At 39.6% G+C, this 21083-nt stretch overlaps 2 protein-coding genes across 2 annotated transcripts in view; one reads left to right on the forward strand and one right to left on the reverse strand.

The window, feature by feature from the left end:
• Nucleotides 1–11260: 11260 nt before the first annotated feature.
• LOC109461538 (40S ribosomal protein S9) lies at nucleotides 11261–16507 on the reverse strand. Its single transcript, XM_019757921.1, has 5 exons — nucleotides 16389–16507; nucleotides 14395–14532; nucleotides 13948–14041; nucleotides 12494–12680; nucleotides 11261–11514 (listed from the first exon to the last, which is right to left on the reverse strand). The coding sequence occupies exons 2-5, from the start codon at nucleotides 14512–14514 to the stop codon at nucleotides 11334–11336; spliced, it is 582 nt and encodes a 193-aa protein (XP_019613480.1). The 5' UTR covers nucleotides 14515–14532; nucleotides 16389–16507; the 3' UTR covers nucleotides 11261–11333.
• A 168-nt stretch (nucleotides 16508–16675) lies between these two features.
• The window catches only part of LOC109461521 (dnaJ homolog subfamily C member 5-like), a 22485-nt gene continuing 18077 nt past the window's right edge, over nucleotides 16676–21083 (forward strand). Inside the window, exon 1 of the mRNA XM_019757904.1 lies at nucleotides 16676–16900. Within this exon, the coding sequence (XP_019613463.1) occupies nucleotides 16825–16900 (76 nt within the window). The 5' untranslated portion in view covers nucleotides 16676–16824. The remainder of the gene's footprint in view (nucleotides 16901–21083) is intronic.

Below are 21083 nucleotides of genomic sequence, written 5' to 3' on the forward strand. Positions count from 1 at the left end.
ACACGGCCTTAGTCTAATTGAATGTACATGTGAAACATTATTCATTACTTAAAAGAATTGATGCAACAAGAGACCTATATCAGATTTTAAATTTTGATGTAACAATCATATGATTTTGTTAGATATTATATATATATGCAAATTTTGATTATTTTACGCCATCAAAATCCTCTGATTAATTATAGTTATTAAAAGTCTGTGAGTATTCCAGCATCATTATGTGTACCTTTGTGAAGAAGTGTTGTATATAATTTGAATTAAGCTGGTCATCATCATAAATTTTGCAAATAAGTGCCTCATTTACATTATTGATGAAGAAATGCTACAATATGGTTCTTTGCTTAGGTACATGTAAGATTAAGATGCCTTGAACAAATAATGTTACTAGTACAGTGTATATACATTGTAGGTGGAGAGGATGATACTAGTAACTTACAATGTATGATACGCCAAAAAGCAGTTACTCAAGCAACTGGATATGATTTTGAAAATGTCAATTGTTGTTGTAGTATTTGTAGAATGCTTAACAGAGACCACAGCGCCAGGCATATCCATCAAAATTTTTGGATCACAAAAGTCATGGAAAATATAGATACAATGCTATACCTGACTTGACCCATATCATGATCAGGATCCCAGTTATGAAGTTTTTTGCGCCATCCCACGCACATCGGCTACACACAGCAAACTTAGTGGGAGTCCACGGATCATCCTTTTTACGGGCATGTCTGAAAGAAAAAGATGCATTGACATTCTCTTCTCAACCTGCCACAGTATTTTCAACAAAAATTAAAAAGATAAAAAAGAAAAATGACGTTTTCAAAATCATATCCAGTTGGTTGTCAATGAGTAACTGCTTTTTGGCGTATCGTATTACCTGGATGTCTAACCTTCATCGACATTCCTAGTAACTTATGATTTATGCACATTGAGGACTTTGCATGAAGCATCTATCATCTATCACTTGAGAAAATGAAGCATCTATCATCTATCACTTGAGAAAATTAACATCATTTGATAAAGGTTTGATATCATGGACCTCTAGTTGTAATTAAATCTTTAACTTAATCCTAAGACTATAGCAATTGTATGTACCGTAGGTAGGACAATGTTGTATTGGACACAGTATTTATCTGTAGCCTTCAGGATGTTTGATGTGGGTATACGCTAGTGTAGTTATTGAAAAAGTTTCTTGACAGACTGCAGTTGATTTCTGTAGAGTGCCATTTAAAACATGACACGAAAATTTTTTATTTCATTTTTTGACATCCTATAGATTTCATCCTGAACCCAACAACATGTCCATTTTCTTTAGTGCACCCTACTTTATTTTTTACCACATTGAAAGGAGCCACTTTGTAGTCCTTACTTTAAGGCCAGAACAATTGCATTTATTGGATTTTGGAATCGCTGCTTACTCAAGAAAAGATGAAGGCTGCTTTTTCATACTAATGTAGTTTCAATTTATCTAAACCAGTATGGTACATATCATAATTGCCCTGTCACCTCTGGTCCATGACGATGATCATCAAAATTAGGCCACCGTAAGTAAATTTTATGGTTGACATCCTCCGCAGACTCCAAATATAATGCGAGCGGGTGAGAAAAAAAACAAGGCGGGCGAAAAAAAAAAAGATTCCTACATTTTCAAATTTTGACATCATAAACCTTGTTAAACAAGAAATGATACCTACATTGTGCTATACAATGTAAGTTTAGAGCCAACTATTACAAAAAAAAGTTTGAAAAAAAAAGTTTCAATCATAATGGATTTGATTCAGTGGGAACATCACATATACATATAAAAGGAATGAAATACATTGATATCACTGCATCAAAAACAAACAATAAAAATCAGAGCCTTGTCTTGTCTCCTCTCTTCATATTCATCTACCATCCACGTTCCGGCATGGCAACAGACATCTTTGCCTATTTTCGGCATGTTGACCACTGTCAGAGGGCAATAAAATTTTTTTCTAATCAGGCGAAAATTAATGCACGCTGATGTCATCCATAAAAATTACCTACTAGTTATACAATTTGCCTCTTAACAATCATAGGCTATGAAGAGAGCATTATGACTTTTTTTACTTCCTTGTAACCCAGGAACTATTCAGTGATTGTATGATTTACAATGTACATGTACAACAATATTGATATTCATGAATACACATGTTACAATGTATATACATGTTCTGATGAGGTTTTATTGAAAATATTCAAATTTATTTTGTCGTTTTACTCATGAATTGTCATTTCACACATAATTGTATATGAACTTTGTATATATAATCTTTTGAATGATTTACGTCAATGTACACAAACACTACAATTCAACCTTGTATGTCAAGGCTGTCAGTCATGATAATGCAGCTGTTTTTAATACAAATATTATATTTAATACAAATATTATATTTAATACAAATATTATATCATCTTGAGCAATGGGCAACATCGAGGAAAATGCAGCTCCATCCAGGGAAGTGCAAAGCTATGCACGTGTTTTTCACAAGAACTCCCCCTCCACTGCCGTCCTTATCCATTGCTGGTATACTGTTGGAAGAAGTGAAGGCAGTGAAACTCCTTGGTTTACACCTTCAGGCCGACCTAGGTTGGAATACTCATGTCGATCACGTTGTCAAACAAGGTAGCAGGAAGCTCTTCCTCCTTAAACAGCTCAAACAGTTTGACCTTTCTAGGGATGACCTACTTACCTGCTACAAAACGTTTGTCCGTCCGAGCTGTGAATACGCGGCGCCCACCTGGCATCCTGGTCTGACTACCAGACAGCGTCACAGGATCGAGTATATCCAGAAACGCGCGTGTCGGGTAATACTCGGGTCGGCTTATACTTCATACCCCGAGGCATGTACAACACTGAACTTACCTACGCTAGAAGACCGAAGGGTCCAACTTTGCCTGAACTTTGCTGTGAAAGTTCTCAGATCACAGGACTTCCAACACTGGCTACCGCCCAGGAGGGGCACCACCACTGAGCGCACCACTCGTTCCAGTAACAAACTGACTCTCACCAAATGTAGAACTGAGCGGTACAAACAGAGTAGCGTCCCATACATGACCTACCTCCTGAACAGTCACTGTTTGTCTTAGACACAGTACTTTATAGTCGTTGTAAATAATGATGTCGAAAAATGTGTTAATGCTTGTGTAATAAATGTAAATAAATGTGTAATGAATTTTCATGTACAACTGGACGTAATTCAGCCTTTGGCTGCAAAGTCCACGTTTTTTATGAATAAAACACCATTTGATTGATTTAAGCAATCTACTTCTTGGTGGTGATGTGGTGATCAGTAGAAATGTAGAACAGCCAAGTCTGTAAAGACTCCCTGTCACACATAGCCAACAAGAGTTCCACGATCTCATACCTTCGCCAAATGATGTTAACCCTTGCAGTTGAAGAATTATACAATTTTAATAATTGATTTTGCAAATAAGATCCTCATTTGCATGGGTTATATCAGTTGATCATATTCTCCACCCAATGACAGTCTTATCTTAACAAAAAGGCTATTATAGCACTTCCTCATAAATTATGCAAATGAGGTCATGATTTGAATAAATTATGTTTATTGATGTTTGCCTTCACTTAACTTCCAAATGTGGCAAGTATGAAATTCCCAGCAGTTACAACTATAAAATTATAAAGATTTTCCATTAATTATGCAAATTAGGTCTTCATTTACATAATCTATATCCTCAGATTTTTTTTTCATTCTCAATTACATTTAACAAGTGTTTCATAGTCCTATTATCGAACAATGCAGAGTTTTAGAATTTCCTCATTAATTATGCAAATTAGCTCCTGATTTGCATAATTATCATTTGATTATGTCAAGCATCACTTCAGCTACCTACATACCAAAAATCATGACATTCCGTCACCCGGTTCCTTAGTTATCATCCTTCGAAAAATTTTCAACAAATGCTCCTGCAGTTCCAGAACAAGCCGCTAGGGGGCCCAAACTTATGTCACTTCTTCCCTACTCCAAGAGCTATCTACCAACCAAAATTCGTGACCCTAGCATGTACAGATCGCGAGATATCAAAACCGGAAGTTCTGCTGCAGTACCAACAGAAGCCGCCAGGGGACCCAAAATCTAATCATTTCTAGCTCGCATGAAGACCTACTCACCTACCAAGTTTCATGACAATGCATACTAAGCTTCTTGAGTTATGCTGTTCACAGACAGACAGACAGACAGACAGACGGACAAACGCTACTGAAAACATAACCTTCTTGGCGAAGGTAAATATGGGCTCCCAAACACTGCACAACTTCCCCAACCATGGTTAGGCCACACAAATTTACTTTGTTGTTTCTCGGATTTTTTCAGAAAAAATCAGGAGCGACGGTGAAAAAAAAAAACAGGCCAAGGCACCCCGTGATAGCCGGGAATGTTACAATATGAGCCATGAAGTGAACATACCAGGCTGGTTTATAATTCATCATCATTCATCATCATCATCTTTTATAATTAAAAAACAATAGATTTTGAACTTTTAATGAAACAAAGTTGCATTGTTACATTGAAAAAGTTAAGAACTAGGAAGAAAATGATTTTTTTCAACCGTTGTGGCCATATGTCTTTCATTGAGCATTCTGCAGTTAATTTAGAACAAAATTTTTTTTTTTTTTTGCAAATCAGAAAAAAAATGGACAGGGTCATCCGAGAAGCAACAAATTAAATTGGTGTGGCCTTAGGAGAAGTCTGCTATGGTTGGCACAGTACTATTCAGCTGCATGCACCAGTCGAATGTTTTCTGAGCTATGGTTGACTTGTGGTGTTTGACAGGGAACCAACTGCCCCAACCACTGCTGACTCCCAAATTTGACTGAAATATACTTCAAATTTGATATGATTTTATCAGAAGGTAAGATGTGGCCTAAATCTGATCAGACTGCTCCAAAACTTCAGCCACCCTTCGGGAGAAGGTGACTGGCGTAATACATGTATAAACCATCAGTAGAGATGGATGAATGGAGGAGAAAACATGGAGAGAATACAGATTTGTCAACTGTACATGTAGCACAGCTCCTGCAACTTTACAATACACTGCTGACCTGTGTGCTGATGTGTACTTTCAAACCCAGGTAGGAAGAAAGTAGAGTACAGTAGATTTATTCCCCAATCTAACAGGCTGAATAAAGGTTCTAAACGGGAACTATGCAGCTGACTGAAGGACAACTGAGGTGTGTTACATGTAGATGGTTAGTTTACAGCACACATGTCAAAATGAGCTCATAAGGAGATGCCAGCAAGGCCAACTATGACACCCCTATCTTCTGCTACATCAAGTAAAATAAACTGTAGTGTATGTACAGATGTATATGCACTGTCTAATTCTGCATGTACAGTAGACCTTATCTGCCAACTGAAGTGATAAACGTCTAATGAAGTCTGCTGCCTTTCTTTTCCAGTCATACTGCAGCTAACATGGCTATGCCTGATACACATTCACATTTCATACCAGATAAATTCAACTGTTGCTCAGTAATCAGTTATTTACTTATTGATCTTGGGTACATACATGTATGGGTAGTCCCTTTAGTGGAAAAGAGCTAAAGGGAGCCCATGAAAAACAGAAATCAAATTATAATGATTAAAACACTGGAGTTATGAGTCATACAAACAAATACAATCAGACAACAGCAACTCATAATCATAATAATCATAGACCATAAAGTAATAACCACAGCAATGAAAAACCATATAAGTCAAAGAACTAAACAAAAGTCAAAATACATTGTCTGAATCAATAGTCTAAGGGAGTCAGTTGTCAAATGGGCTCTCTCGCAATTCTCAAGTAGTGGAAGTGAAAAGATTTCATACAGCATATTTAGCAACACTTCACCATCTTACTACAAACTACATCCAAGTTGAGGGGTTGTTACAAAATGTACTTTGGTTCGAGTCTAGTATGACTCCCATATAATGTTAGAGGAAACCCTTAAGTTTTCCTCAGATTTACTGCATTTGTGGATGAATTGACTTAACTGGTAACCATTAAATTGTCAACTCTGAGTCCAGAGTTTAAGGCTTGAACCAGGAAGTACCCCTACTCTTTTCAATAAGTGTGGTGGGATATTTAACATGCTTGTCGAAGTGTGTCTCTCTTCAAACATGGGACCTCTGGCTGTATCAGTGTATGTCCAGGATGATCTGAGTGGAGGTCTCTAAACTGAAGCTAGGGACTTATTTTCAACTGAGTGAAACATGGAAACATAGATGTAAAGTGCCTTGCTGAAGAGCACTGTATATTTAACACTTGAACTTGCAAGGATCTCAAACCTAGAACCTTAAGATTCTGAGTCAACGACCCTAACCAGTGTTGAAGACCTTGCAACCCATTCTCTAAAACATTGTCATAGATTTTGATTATTACAAGTTCGGAGAAAATTTTGTCTTCATAATGCATTCCATTAAGATTTGTTTTCAACCAGAATGCTATCTGTTTTGAGTTCTGAATTTAGTGCTAACTATGCATCTGGGATCATTGTTGCATTGCACAGAATATAGTTGTGTCATCAGGATAGAGATCTTACTGCTGGGTTTAATACTGGTCATAGAGATCATTTATGAAAAAGTTGAAAAGTACGGGCCCATAGATTGAACTTCAATGGTAAATGGGTCAGAGGTACAATCATTTATATAATATATAGAGAGACTGTTGACGATTTGTGAGATAATTTGTAACTGTCTCTTTGATATGTAACATATGCCTCTATGCAGACAACACTGCTATTTTCTTGCCACTTTCTTCCACTTAAACTGCATAATACTGAATGTTGATATTTAGACAAAATGGATCCTTTTTGGCACAAGTTTTTGCTAAAGCTGTGCCAACTCTGAAAATCCAAATTGTTCAGGAAACTGTAGCAAGTGTAGCAACTTAATTCCTTGACTGTAACATCACACGGAACAAAACACATAGATATGGTCTGTTGCAAGGTGTCCCAGACAATAGGTTTGTTAAGGATGTGAACATACTAGTATACTGACACTGATCTAACCACCATTTGATTATTGTGACAATGTCTTGGAAAACTGCTGTATCACTAAACAGCAGCAAATACGAGTCCTTCAATATAGCAACTAAGAAAGGTACAAGTGTGTAGACACTGGTTTGTAAATGGTTTGTAAATGGTTTGTATTCATGGGCTTCCCCTGTCACACTTGGACACCACTTTTGTACACAACCACCTGTTACACAACTACAACACCATTCAGACCTCATTACTCCGCATCCATTTACACTACCACAGCCGGTCAACACACATCCACAACTTACTACAACACACTACCACACAACCACCTGTTACACAACTACATGTACAATACCAGACAAACCTCATTACTCCACACGCAATTACACTACCACAGCCGGTCAACGCACATTCACATTCACAGGCACAACTTACTACAACATACTACCAGCTGACATAAGTTTCATCAGGTTGGTAAGTCACTGAGTAAAGAGACTCTTTCTACACAACCACAACAAACAGTCTTTTATTTAGCAGACGTTTCAGTGATCATCTGTCACCTTCCTCAAAGCAATTCTGACTGGTTCACATTGCATTACAGCACAGGTGTCGCTGCTATAGATGCATTCCAAAATGTACTTTCTCCACAAAAGTCTTTTATTCGGCCGACGTTTCGGTGACCGTCTGTCACCTTCCTCAGGGCAATTCTGACTGGTTCACATTGCATTTGCAGCACAGGTGTCGCTGCTATAAATGAATTCCAAAATGTATAATATTAACATATCTTCATATATGCGTGATTACAGAGAACTATATCTACAATGCGGTCTCAAACATAGTTGGATATATAAACTAACGAGTTGGATACATACAAAACTGTGGTCACTTATTAAACAAAAGCAGTTGCAGAGAACAGATTTCACAATGAGGTTCCAAACGTACTAGAGTGCAATATGTACATGATACCGGTAGTCATTTAACTCTTACTTCTTAAGAATGTGATCCCAAACCGTGGGACTCTATTCCCCCTCGTCCCGGTTCATGACTGTAGATATCCTGCCATCCATACAGCCTCCTTACTACTCCAACATGTAACGTTACATCTACTGTCCTCTCTGTCTCTGTCTGACTATTCCAAGTCTATTTAGTTATGATTCTCCTGATGTTATCTGTCACTGCTGATTTGTTCAGGTTCTCTTCCTTCTTCTATGCTCTGGTTTACTTTCCCACAATGATGACCACAGTTTTGTATATATCCAACTCCTGTTCTGCTATGGTCCCAAAAGTTGTATGCGCATCTTGGACAGACCAGGCTCTCTTTTGAATAGTAAAGCCTTGCTAGCTCGGTTTTGCAAGCAGACATCCATACTGTTGGGGCACACTCCATGCGTGATCTTACCATGCTTTCGTACATGTATATGGTTGCTCTTTGAGTAGGTTTTAGGTATTAAAGGAGACACCTTTCTGAGTAGGCCTAGTCTGACTTACCCACACCTGCAGCCATTTTAAATGGTTGTACTGCAGGCTACAATTGTACTTGATTTAGGACAATTTTGTAATTGTGTGCCAATACCTATTCTTTAAAATTGACATTTTCTTTGGCATCTGACATGGGCACTGTAAGGAGAGGACATAGGCTTAGAGAGCCTCCTAGTGAAGCCTGTTGGTACTGCAAGCCAGCAGTGATGCACATTGAACAACTTTGTTTTTATGTTCATTCTTTAAAACAGACAAATTTTGTGTATAGCGATACCCAGTAGCTGTACCTCTGTGAGAATGGTGTCCATAAAGACCAAGGTTCACAGACAATGGAACAGCTAGGAGTAATGGACAGTGACTCAGTTTTGACATTTGTTTCTACTACATTGTATTTGTTATCCACTTTTGTCTAAACAAATGTAACATTTTGTCCTGTGTGTACAAACAACATGTATATGCTGAGTCCCCTAAGAAATCAGCTCTTGCAAGATGAAGAGGTTACCCAGCCATCTTGTGATGAAGTACACCAATCCAGTTCAGTGACCCTCCAGGCCAATCCAGGTTACTATTGTTAAAGTAAGACTGTGGTTCAGTGTTTCAAAGCCTTTACCAGATTGAGAAAACAGATCCAATCAACTTACAACTATTGACATTGTATAATTTTATCAGTAATTTTTATAGTTGAGTGGCCTGACTTAAAGGGACCTGCAGTGTATTAAGCAGATATACACATGTAGATATTCTAGTCCAGTAATTGCTTATGGACCTCCTCCTCAAAGATTTTCTGAACAGTGTGCAGAACAGAAAGATCAAATGTTGTTTGGGTCTGACCAATCTCCTACCTCAGGTGGAATATGTGCTAAAAGGGAGAGATGAGTATGGTATGTACACGTGTGTTTGGCAACAACCTGGGCTGCTTCTTTCAAAAGTCTGTCCCAGCTCACTCACTCTCACTAACTGTCCGGTTTATTGTCTGTTGTTCCCTGTCTTCTGAGGGTGAGACGTGCTTGCACTGTACATCTGGGGCTTGATGGCAGCTCGCCACATGTCTCTGTCCTGTGGGTTGATCTTACCTAAGTTCAGGTGGTGGAGTTCCTCCTGTATGTTGTCAGACCATTTCCTCCTAGGGCGACCATGGGGGTTTGGATCTTCTTTGGCCAAGCAGCCTTTCTAATTGTAATGTTTTTGAGCTGGCTACACACAGGTACTGATCAGTACGTTGGCTAAAAGTAAAGCTGCTAAGTTAGGGCATACAGGAGTAGGAGACAGTGCATTCTGCAAGCTAAAGCTTGTCACACATTCAGAACCTTCTTCCAAACAGCAGCAAACCTCAAGTTCAGGTGCAGTCAGATCAGGTTTAGGCCACGCTTACCTTTTGAATTTGAGTTATATTTGAATGCCAACCTCGCCCCGACATACTTTCGAACACCAGCCAACCACCACCATGGCCTAACGTCCCATCCATACCGTACCCTCCAGATTATCTCACGCGGCAGCAGGCGTTCCATACTGACATTACCGTCCCTGAAGTAGAGGAGTGAGGCCGCTGCTGTGTCTCTTTTCAAGGCCATGCTGAGTCCTGAGCACCCCCTGGTTCCTGCCCAGAGACAGTCTGCCACAGGAAGAGCACTGAGGAACGGTCATAACATCTCAGTTCCCTATGCAAGAACCAAACGACTGCAGCAGTCTTTCCTGTATTGCACCATCAGACTTAACAACAATTCCCCTTCCGGGTCTTGAATATACACTGAACCTGACTTGACTGGATGCAATCAGTATGGACATTGTGTATATATTTCAATCACTTTGTATATGTCTGTATATACCTCATTTAGATGTTCATATTTTGTCTCTCAATTTTTTATGTGACAAATGGGAAGTAGTTATGCTCCTCCTGCTGATGTACATTTGAAATAGTGCAATAAAGAAATAATACCCAAATGTTTCTAACATTTTGAAACAATTGGCTATCACGGCTAGTACATGTGCTGCTGACTTACATGCATGTACTCCTTAAACCATGGTTAAGGGTAGTTTGACAGTGTTCAGGTCATACCTGCCATACTGAAGGAATCAAAAGGCCCTTACAATGTCAAATAGATATAGTAATTAAGAACTTGACCAGCATAGGTTAATGTTGTCATTGTAGTGCTAGGTAGAACTAATGTGATGCAGATTGTCCATTCCTTAACAAAGACTGGTGCTGTACAGTCAGAAACTTGGTGTCACATACCTGATTTAGTGCAACTTAGTGAACATATCATTTTGCAAAGCCAAAGGTATGGAAAGGTCTGGTTTGCCATGAATTTAAGTAGCATCACACAAGAATTTTAGGAAATATTCGGATTTTACTAAGTTCACTACAAATGATCCTTACTAATTTGATCACGAGACATGAACAGTAAATTCCTTATGGCAGACTGACCAGGCCATTGGAGAAGCTATGATATTGTAGGGAAAAAAAAGCACATTCTTCTTAACATAAAAACCTCAAACTCCACTAATGTGGGCTTCTTATGTAACATATTGATGTATTTTAGATCAACTAGCAGGATTCGGAGTGTTGGTGGAACGTTTTCAATGTTTTAAATATTAGTAGGGATGGTATGTTTCTTTTGTCTCCATTGCAGTTCAGCACTCACAACCAGGGCAGCTCAACTTGCCTGTGGCTGTTTGTGTGGTTATGTGGTTTCATCCTCCACTTAGAAATCCATTGTACCCTACAGCAATGAGGACACGTGTGGTACAAAGACAACACAAGACAGCAGACTGTACATTTCAGATGTATTTATTCTGGGCATGTCTTCAGTACGAGCCCTACAGGAGGGGCAGTCAGACGTCAGAGTTAGTCCTCGTCTTCCTCGTCGTCCATGCCGCCACCGCCGCCGGTGCCCTTACGCATGTTCTTCCTCTTGACGCGTCCGGGACGGCCACCGCCGAACGGAGACTGCAGGCTGAAGTCGATGTGCTTCTGAGAGTCCACACGCACCACGTAGGACGGGATGTTCACCAACTGCTTACGCACCCTGCCAACAATAAAAACATTACAATCAACTTGCTGTTTGTCTTTATCTTTTGTACACACTAGCATTTAATGGGCCTGGACAAAAAAAACATGGTCTACTTCATTTTATGTGCACATACATGTACACCTGAGAAGTTGTACAACAAAGCTGGTGTAAAAATACCACCTCTCAATAGTAATAAAGAGGTTATGCACATAAAAAGAAGAAGATAAAAAAAAGACAGCATGGGGACACTTTAAAACCCTTTCCTTCCCATCAAATACCAAACAAAGCATACCATCTACAACAGAAGTACATGTTGTTAAAGAAGTCAATCCATGTACTTACCCTGCCACCAGCACCATTGCTACTGGGTAGAAGGAAGGGTATAAGGCTTATGCCCAATTGACCCTTCAGAAACATTTCAAGTCTTTATCAGTTTGACTCCAGCTAACCGGGCCTATGTATTGTACAGAGGGCAGTAGTGGTCAGTTTGTTGTATACACAGAGGGCAGTGGTGGTCAATTTGTTGTACAAAGGATAGAAGCTGTCAGCTTAAGTATCTAGACTGGCTAAAATACAAGGTATGTACCACTCCACTACGTTATTACTTCACTTTCTGTCCTGACAGTGCAAATCTCCAGGATACATATCATCAGCCTGATAGGACAGTGTTCTAGCCAGCGTCATATAGATATAGAAACTACTAGTAAGCCTAGTCTACCAGCAAAATTTCCCCCTCAAAATGCAGGGAAAACATTTAGCGGGGCAAAATGTGAAAATTTTCCCAGGAGGGGCATGATGCCCTCGGATCCCTCAGGATTACCGTGCACCACGATATTGTGTCATACAAAATTCAGATGACAGAAAGGCTGGCTAGAACACCGATGTCTATGCTAAAAGACAAGTGTATCATTTGTATGTCCAGACCATCTCCCATTCACATCTAGTGTAACCATTACAAGCTAACATCACCCCAGCAGCAGAGCCTCCATCCTACCTGATGTGCCTCTGGCGGATGAGCACGCGGGCGTGGTGGATACTCTTGGCCAGGCCCAGCTTGAACACCTGAGTCTGCAGACGGCGCTCCAGGAAGTCCTCCACACGCAGACCCAGCACGTAATCAAGCTTCATCTTCCCCTCATCCAGCACACCAATACGCACCAGACGACGCAGCAGGGCATTACCTGGGGTAGGAGACAGGTACTTTATTATACAGACTGGGACTATATAGTAACTGGTGCTAGTACAGTACCGCAAGGTTCAAAATACTTACTAAGTACAGCCAGGTACTATACAGTATACCAATTATACTTCCCTAGCATGTGACATGGAGGTGACCTTTGTGACATCTAGAGAGAGAACAGACATCTTTCAGGGACAACTAGAGTGCCGTAGGAAACTAGGAATTTAACCATCTGTATGGTCTGTTTTTTTTCCAAGACACAAGGCCACCTAGTTCTGTCCTGTTTCATTTGAATGAAGACTGTCAAGTTGATTATTGTTTCTATTGTTGTTAGAAGAACATATGCTAATTTGTAAAACTGTTAATGTACCTGAAACTGACATTACGTTTAAGTATGCAGCCCTACTTCATTATAATATGGACAGTCTTCTGTACTTGAGTACACTCAAGATCATGCACAATGTTGTATAAATTCATCACTATATGATTTCCTACGAGTATATACATATGTGGCGTTACTGTTTCAAGAGTGAACATCGCGCAAAAAGTGGATTTTTTTCTTCTTGTCTTCTGTACTTGAGTACACTCAAGATCATGCACATGGAGATCCATCTTTCATCTGAGACTAAGTACAGTAGACACCAGCATGAAATGTGCTACTCACTAAGCAGCACCTATTGTAATGTTATCTAGTATAGGAACAGACTACTTCTTGAGGAGCTTTCTGTGGTTTTGGTTATGTATCAGAGGTCTCCACATGGAACCTTCAATGGACAAAGGTTCGCCTGATCTCCTCTGACATACTCTCCCCCACCAGCATACCTGCAGTGCCGCGGTATGGCAAAGGCAGAACTACATGTGGGAGGCTCAACTCAAGCACACCACAAGTGGAATACTACAGTACAGGATAAAAATGGCTCCAAATCCTTTTGGGGGGAATATCAGCAACTGTCATTTAATCTTCTTTTACATGTACATCTTAACACAAGTGATGAGAAATACACAGAAATGCATCAGTACACTGGTATGTTCAACATCATCCAATTTTTCGGGACATGAACATTAGGTATGGTTCTGATTCGGTATCAGCATACTTGTATGAACCACTGTGTCAGATCAGAAAGTTTAGATCTCTTTCAGTCTTTGGCATCAAAACAAAAAAAGGGTCAGGAGTTTTTGCTAGGGTTGGTTGCGTAACTGGAAATATTTTTCCTAGGCCTTACTAGTATGAAGCACATGTTCAGTATAGCTGTCATGTTGCTCCTTACCCTCAAACAGACGTCTGGGGTCCTTCTCCTCCAGGGTCAGCAGCTCACGAGCAGCCTTACGGATCTTGGCTAAGGTCAGCTTCACACGCCAGACCTACAGCACAGGGAACATGCACTTCACATGATGTTTTACTACTACAAACCCTCAAAACTTATCATTACTTGGTGTCTTTAAATAATACAAAAAGCAGGCCAGGCAATCAGAGGGTCATAATCAGTCATACTTTGCCTCTACTGAGACATTCAGATGACGCGCATGAACCTTTCATCACTTTATAAATGGCATAATTATGAACAATAACATACAGTGTATTACTATTAGCCTACATATCAAAATGTAGTTTGGAAGAAAACTTTTCCCCGATGTCAGTTACATTAGAAAAGATTTCACTGAAATTCCAGAGCAGCGAAATAAATTCTAGGGGTATTAGTCAGCTTTGAACCTACCTCACGTTTGTTCCGAAGCCCATATTCACCAATCAGCTTCAACTCTTGGTCCAGACGCTCCTTCTCAAAAGGACGTCGGGGGGTAGCGTAGGTCTTACTACAGGGGGGTAAACCACGCATCCTGCCAGCTCAGGTTGTCTGTTCAACAAATAAAAATATTAAGCCATTCACCAATTCAAGTGTGCAAGATGCATTACAAAATTTTGAAGGGACACAAAAAACAGAGATACATGTACATGTATAGGGTGGATAAGTACGGCAAAGTCTGCCAATGGCCTTTCTTGGAAAATAGAGAAAGGTTTTGCCACAGTTCTGGGAAGGAAGAATAACAATTAACTATCTCCTGCCACAATGCTGAATTTGAAAGAAGACAGCAAATTTTTATAACTTGTGGTTGCAGACATTCCCAAATGTGAAGATGTATCAGGACCAGTTATGAGGAAGCATACAAGATGTCTCCTTTCATATACCTGACCCTGAATTTTCTCTCTCCTACTTGTACCACTGGTACTACCACCACCAACAGGCAGCCCAGCGTAGTAGCAGGATTCTATAGTATATTTTCTGCATTATAGGTTATACAGCTACCATCAACTGCTCCTTATGTCCATGCCATCATAGGCCTTTCCATCTTCTTGACTGTTAGTTTTATAAACTCAAGATATAAGATAGTCATTTGTTACTTGCAACTTGTATTTTGCCATTGTCCAGCCATTGTCCACTGCATGATTAATTACCTGGTGGTGAAACACTTTCTTCCATTGGCTAAAATAAAGACTTTTTCTTTTGGTGTATAGATGCCATGATGTTTAAAGAGTACAGCAAGTACTAGTAATTTTGGAACTCATCTACTCTCCAAGCAGAGGTTTAAGCTTTATGTGCTTTATTAAACTCCATTAGCGACACACAAGACATACAAAATCAAGTATGTAGCTAATCTTCCTGGAGTTAAAATACAATAATACAAATACACCACATCAAAATTCCAACATTATTTACATACAACATTAGACTTAACATTTAAAAGTAACATCACATGTGCCTATCATCATGTGCCTATGTACGCATGTGCTCTAACAACTCCTGCCTAAACCTACTCTTAGTTGCTGCTTGTACCTCATGTGGCAAAGTGTTCCAAACTGTTAAGGATCTATAAATGAAAGTCTTCTTCAGGGCGTTCGTTTTGGGTTTCATTAAACAGTATGTGTTTCGGCTAGCATGACGTGTGTTGTGGCTGTGGTGGTAGGAGACAGGACATAACTGTCCTGTCTCCATAAGCTTTAGATACAGTATTTTTGGCGTGTTTTATGAGCTTTTGTATAAAAACATGGACATGTCATCGTAGTCCTTTGCATACTGGCGGACGATCAGTTCACTTTTTTCTAACAATTTTTGTATAGTTACATCAGAAAACATTTTTTTCAATGGTATCTTTTTTTTCCTGTGGCAAATGAATACTGCCTGGCCAATATCTTGCAGCCACACCAAAAGATATGCTTTAAGGCTAGAACTCATGTGCTACCTCTAAAAGACGGAGCTAGGAAAGGAGATTCAGAAGGCTGCTTCTTGGGGCAGCCAAGGATCTTGGACTAGGATCCAAAATTCCAAGCGCACGTGGGATTTCGCAATAGCGAGATCGGCGTGCGCTTGGATCCAGTTTCAAAGTGCAACGTTGACGAAAAAATATACTGAAAAATGATTTCTTGTGTAAATTTATCGTATACACATTTATACCGCAAACATGCTCGTGGTCGTGAAACGCTACCCCTATATAGTATAGAGCGTTTGGTAGCGGTGAATTTTTCCAAAAGTAGACTCAAGTTACACATAGAGCATGGCCTACAGATTTTACCAAGTATTTTTAAATAAATGAGCCAATGTTGTATAAATTCATCACTATATGATTTCCTACGAGTATATACATATGTGGCGTTACTGTTTCAAGAGTGAACATCGCGCAAAAAGTGGATTTTTTTCTTATTCTGCCGACCTACCTCGTGCTTCACAACCACCCAAAATGGCGGCAAGCAGGGAAAGAGAAAGCGGAAAGGGAAGACCGGATTATTTATATATCCATCTGCATCATCAAAATAGTTCCAAAGAGTCAATAAGTTGCTTTGCTGGAATATCATTCAACAATAAAAAGTAATACATAGAAATATATAAAAACAGGAAAGCTAGGAGGATCGAAGTTGCAGCTTCTCGCCAAGATCGGTAGAAATGTCGCTAAAGATTATTCGGGCGGATTGATTCTACCGGAAGTTGACGGATGCTCATAATTTTACATAATTTAGTCTGACGTCATCAGCCGGATCTGCCGGTGGGAGTGAGGAGGGGCTGCCGTCTGCAAACCTGGGCAAAAAATATTACAGAATCTCACGAACTCGCGACCGATTTTCCACGGGGTAGCGTAGCCGTAGTCACTTCGGGATGCCACAGGAAGAACCACCGAAAGCGGGCACACCTGGGGCCGATCAAGCCCGGACTAGGTCCATGTCCACATCTGGTAAGGCTAGCAGATATGTTCTGAATTTCTGACTATGGGAAGTTATCGATTGAAACATGGACATAGCAGAGGGAATTGGTGACAGCTGGGATGTTTATCGGTCATTTATCCAACAGTTCATTACAGAAGTGCATCTCACTGTCCATGATTCATACTAACATGGGGGTTATGATCAGTCCAGGTCAGTGGAAGACCAAATCAAATTGTATGTGCAGGTGCGTGTTGTGTAGGCGTGGTGCCTGTAAGTGTAAGATTATTATGTTACACAGGACATGCTCACACTTTCACTCTACGGAAGGTTTGCATCAATTCATGTTTGGACGCTAAAACGAACACTAGGGCTCACACACACACACATGCACACACACACACACATGACGCAGGTAACGTTACTTGTACCACATCATTTTGTTATCTGCCAGTCTCTGTATTTTGTGACAGTTGAGATTTTGAAAGGTGAGGTGGGGAGGGGGGCGTTCCTCTCCCAGTCCTGTTGTCTGTCACCTCAAGGTGGGTTGAAGGTGAGGATTGTTCCTCCCACAGTACCAGCTGGTCATGGTAGCAGGGTGTACACCAGGAAACCAGTATGCTTGGACAGGGAAAATTGGCAAGAAAATTGTTGCCTCTGTCATCAGCCATGATGACGAGGTGAAATCAATGGTTTGTTTCACAGTCAAGCAAAACAAGTTCTTTTCAAAAAAGTTAAAAAGCAAAAAATTTTAAAAACAATTAGTTTTGAATGTTAAAAGCAAAACAGTGGATGTTAATAAGAAAATGCTCTGCAATATGAATATTGCAGAAGCGTCAAGCTTTTCTTCTGCAATATTGCAGTAGAGTCAAAATTTTGTTCTGCAATTTGGAAATACTTTCTGCAAATACACAAGCCCCATACTACACAGTACAGCCTTCTCAAACCAATTTTTTTTACATATATAGCTTTGTAGATCTGTAGCATTACTGGAATTCTTTAAAGTTTGATCTATCACTCTCTTTAATTCCCAAACTTTCTACATCCTTCTCTACAGAAAATTTATCATTTCCTTAGCTTGTATCTTCACTGGTCTTTCACCGCCGTCTTCCACAAGCTACTACTGTGCACATGTACAACTAAAATTTTACCATACCTGTAAATGTACTAGTAATCACACCCACACGTCATCCATAATTTATGTCTGATAGAACTCGCTATCTGGTTTGTTTAGCATCTGTTGTTCCTCATCTTCCAAGGGTTAGACATGCAAAGCAATGTTATTAAAATGCGTGGTCAGGATGTCAGCATTTAAGATATCATGTCTTGAACATTTATACAAACATGTTTAACTTTAAGACAATCACTGAGAAAAAAGTGAAAGTGATCTTCTTAATCTTATGAATTTTATGAAACTTTTTTTATCTTCTTATAAATTTTATGTAATAAGCATGACGACAAGACAGATATCAAGAAAACTGCAGCAAAATTTCTACCCATTTTATAGTAGATTGCCCCATTGACCTAAAGTGACCCAGCTAGCACATTATTGAATTGTGCAAACTTTCACACTGTCATGCTGTCAAAATCAATAGCGAACTAGCCAACTTTATCAAGACTTCTGGTAGGTTATCATGAAAAAAAGTGTTTTCCCCAACTTGAAAATAATATCTGACTTAGTTGTCATAGACTGATTGGGCTAAGTGCGGTCCCAAAATTCTTCCCCCACATACTGAATACTAAAGTGCTGGTTATATTGGACAAGTCCCTTCTAACTGTTATGGGGGAAATTTGTGAGTCAGTGTGAGAAAAAAGTTGTTATTTAGGCCACACCACCTTAATTTCTTGGTTAACGGATTTTTGTAGAAAAATTATGGAGCGGGCGGGCGAAAAAAAAAAAAAAATAAAAACAGGCCTAGGTTTCCTGTTATGGCCCGAAATGGTACGATAGGAGCCATGAAGTCAACACACCAGGCTGGTCCAAAATTTAACAATGAGTTCTGACCTTTTAATGATACCACTGCATTGAAAGATGGGATAAGTGTAACAAGTAGGAAGAAAAGGACTGTTTTCAACTGTTCAGGGCAAAATATGGTGAGATGGATGGCTTATAGAGGTCACTGGTCACTTGGGCAAGTTTGACTATAGCTCCGCACAAATCTATCTGTCATGATCAAAATCTGTAATAATGTTTATTCAATAGTTTGGTAGAAGATTTTGTCACATCGACCATGTAAGTTGTATCATTCTTTTCTTCATACATAAGAAAAACTCTGGTCCATAGTCCCCATACCAAAACTACTATCATTCATAATCCTATCATTTGTGATGTAAGACCAATAATCAGTGCTGTAAAAGCACAGCCCTGTTGATGACATTATTTTTAACACCTGTGCCCTTGCTCTATGCATAATTAATGTACCTTGCACAAGGAAATCTCATCTTCTGTCAATGAGATTTTTGAATACTATGAATTTTCATTTAATGTCAGGAACCATAAATTTCACAGTTTTTTTTTTGGCATACTAGTATGCAACACCAAATCATATAAGATAAGAAGCTGAGGTATTCAGTATTATTATTATATAAGTAATTTATCATGATGACAACTGTTTGGTCAGTCAGGATCATGATCAGTATTTACCACATTCCTGATGTACAGATGTATATTACTTATCTACTGATCCAGCTTTCACAAAAGAAATAATATTTGGCAATTGTTAGTTTTTTTTGCTCTTTGGCATAACATACCAGGTTAGCAATAACTTGGCATGCACGCAGCTATATTACCGGTACACTGAATGACTTGTTACACATAGCCTTTGGCCCTTTGCACATCTAATTTTAAACATTGTTTAAAGCTATCTAGTGATGATGCCCCTAGGCCTAGGAAAAAAAATGTTGTGTTTCCGGTTATATTACCCGACCGACCCTATGAAAACCCCCCCGACCCTAGACTTTTTTTGGGCCGACAGCTTGTTGTTTTAGCCTGGAATCCATCGGCGAATGCTTCATCTCCGCTCTGTTCCTCCGCTCTGCCTGCACGTGAATGCAGAGCGGAGGAACGGAGCAGAGATAAAGCATTCACCGATGGATTCCAGGCTATTGTTGTTTACATAGTTAAAGAGTTTGACTTGTTCCAACACAATAAGGAGAACTCACCATAAATTTTCGGCTGATCCCGTCAACCTTCATCAGATTTGTGATGCAATCGCTGACTTTCCGGAAGTCGGAAACGTGATGACGTCAGGAGTGCATCAAAAGTGGCGGGAAGACGGTATCTCCCACCATCACGGTTCAGAGAGGGTTGGTGGGCCCTGATGTAAACTGCCTCCTTCACGCCTCTCACAAAGTAATCCTGCTCCGTATCTAGAATGCGCACCTTGTCCAATGTAACTGTATGTCCGGGGGACTCGATGTGTATGTGTTGCGACACTTCCGATGTGTTTGAACTGGGGCGCCTGTGTTCCAGAAATCTAGTCTTGAGAGACCGTTCTGTTTCCCCTATGTATGTCTCTGGGCAAGGTCCTCTGATATTTTGGCCTGCGCACCGAATGTGGTAAATCACGCCACACTTTTGTTCTTTGGGGCACTTTTGATGCACTCCTGACGTCATCACGTTTCCGACTTCCGGAAAGTCAGCGATTGCATCACAAATCTGACGAAGGTTGACGGGATCAGCCGAAAATTTATGGTGAGTTCTCCTTATTGTGTTGGAACAAGTCAAACTCTTTAACTATGTATTCTACCAACACAGATGAGCTTTCATTCGAATATTGTTGTTTACGTTAGGTACTGGTGATCACCACATACAAGGAGGCCTGCCAGGAAAGTGATCATCCAGCATTAAAATAAAAGAAATTTACCTTAGGCCACACCAAATTAATTTGTTGGTTCTCGGATTCGCCTCTTCATTTTTTTCTGATTTGCAAAAAAAAAATTTGATTCTGGTCCTCAATCAACTTAAAAATGCTCATGTTTTGTCCCCCAACAGTTGAGGAAAGTCCTTTTCTTCCTAGTCGTTACAGTTTTCCCATCTATCATTGCAGAGGTTTGATTAAAAGTTCAAAATTCAATGTTTAAATTTTAACCCAGCCTTTTGTGTTGACTTCATTTTGTAGCATTTAAGCCTATAATAGGATGCCTAGACCTGTTTTTATTTTTATTTTTTTTCGCCCCAAAAAAATTTTGAGTAGGTGGCTGCTATGAAAAAGT

This window comes from Branchiostoma belcheri, unplaced genomic scaffold (genome assembly GCF_001625305.1).
Source record: "Branchiostoma belcheri isolate BF01 breed outbred unplaced genomic scaffold, Haploidv18h27 scaffold112, whole genome shotgun sequence".
Lineage (NCBI taxonomy): Eukaryota > Metazoa > Chordata > Leptocardii > Amphioxiformes > Branchiostomatidae > Branchiostoma > Branchiostoma belcheri.

Bases quoted from the DNA above. Each gene is read 5' to 3' on its own strand.
- LOC109461538 (XM_019757921.1), bottom strand. From the start codon at position 14,514: ATGCGTGGTTTACCCCCCTGTAGTAAGACCTACGCTACCCCCCGACGT. The intron at 14,042-14,394 runs GTAGGTTCAAAG...CCTGTGCTGTAG, and splicing joins GGCTTCGGAACAAACGTGAG to GTCTGGCGTGTGAAGCTGAC. The intron at 11,515-12,493 runs GTAGGATGGAGG...TATTGTTGGCAG, and splicing joins ATCCGCCAGAGGCACATCAG to GGTGCGTAAGCAGTTGGTGA.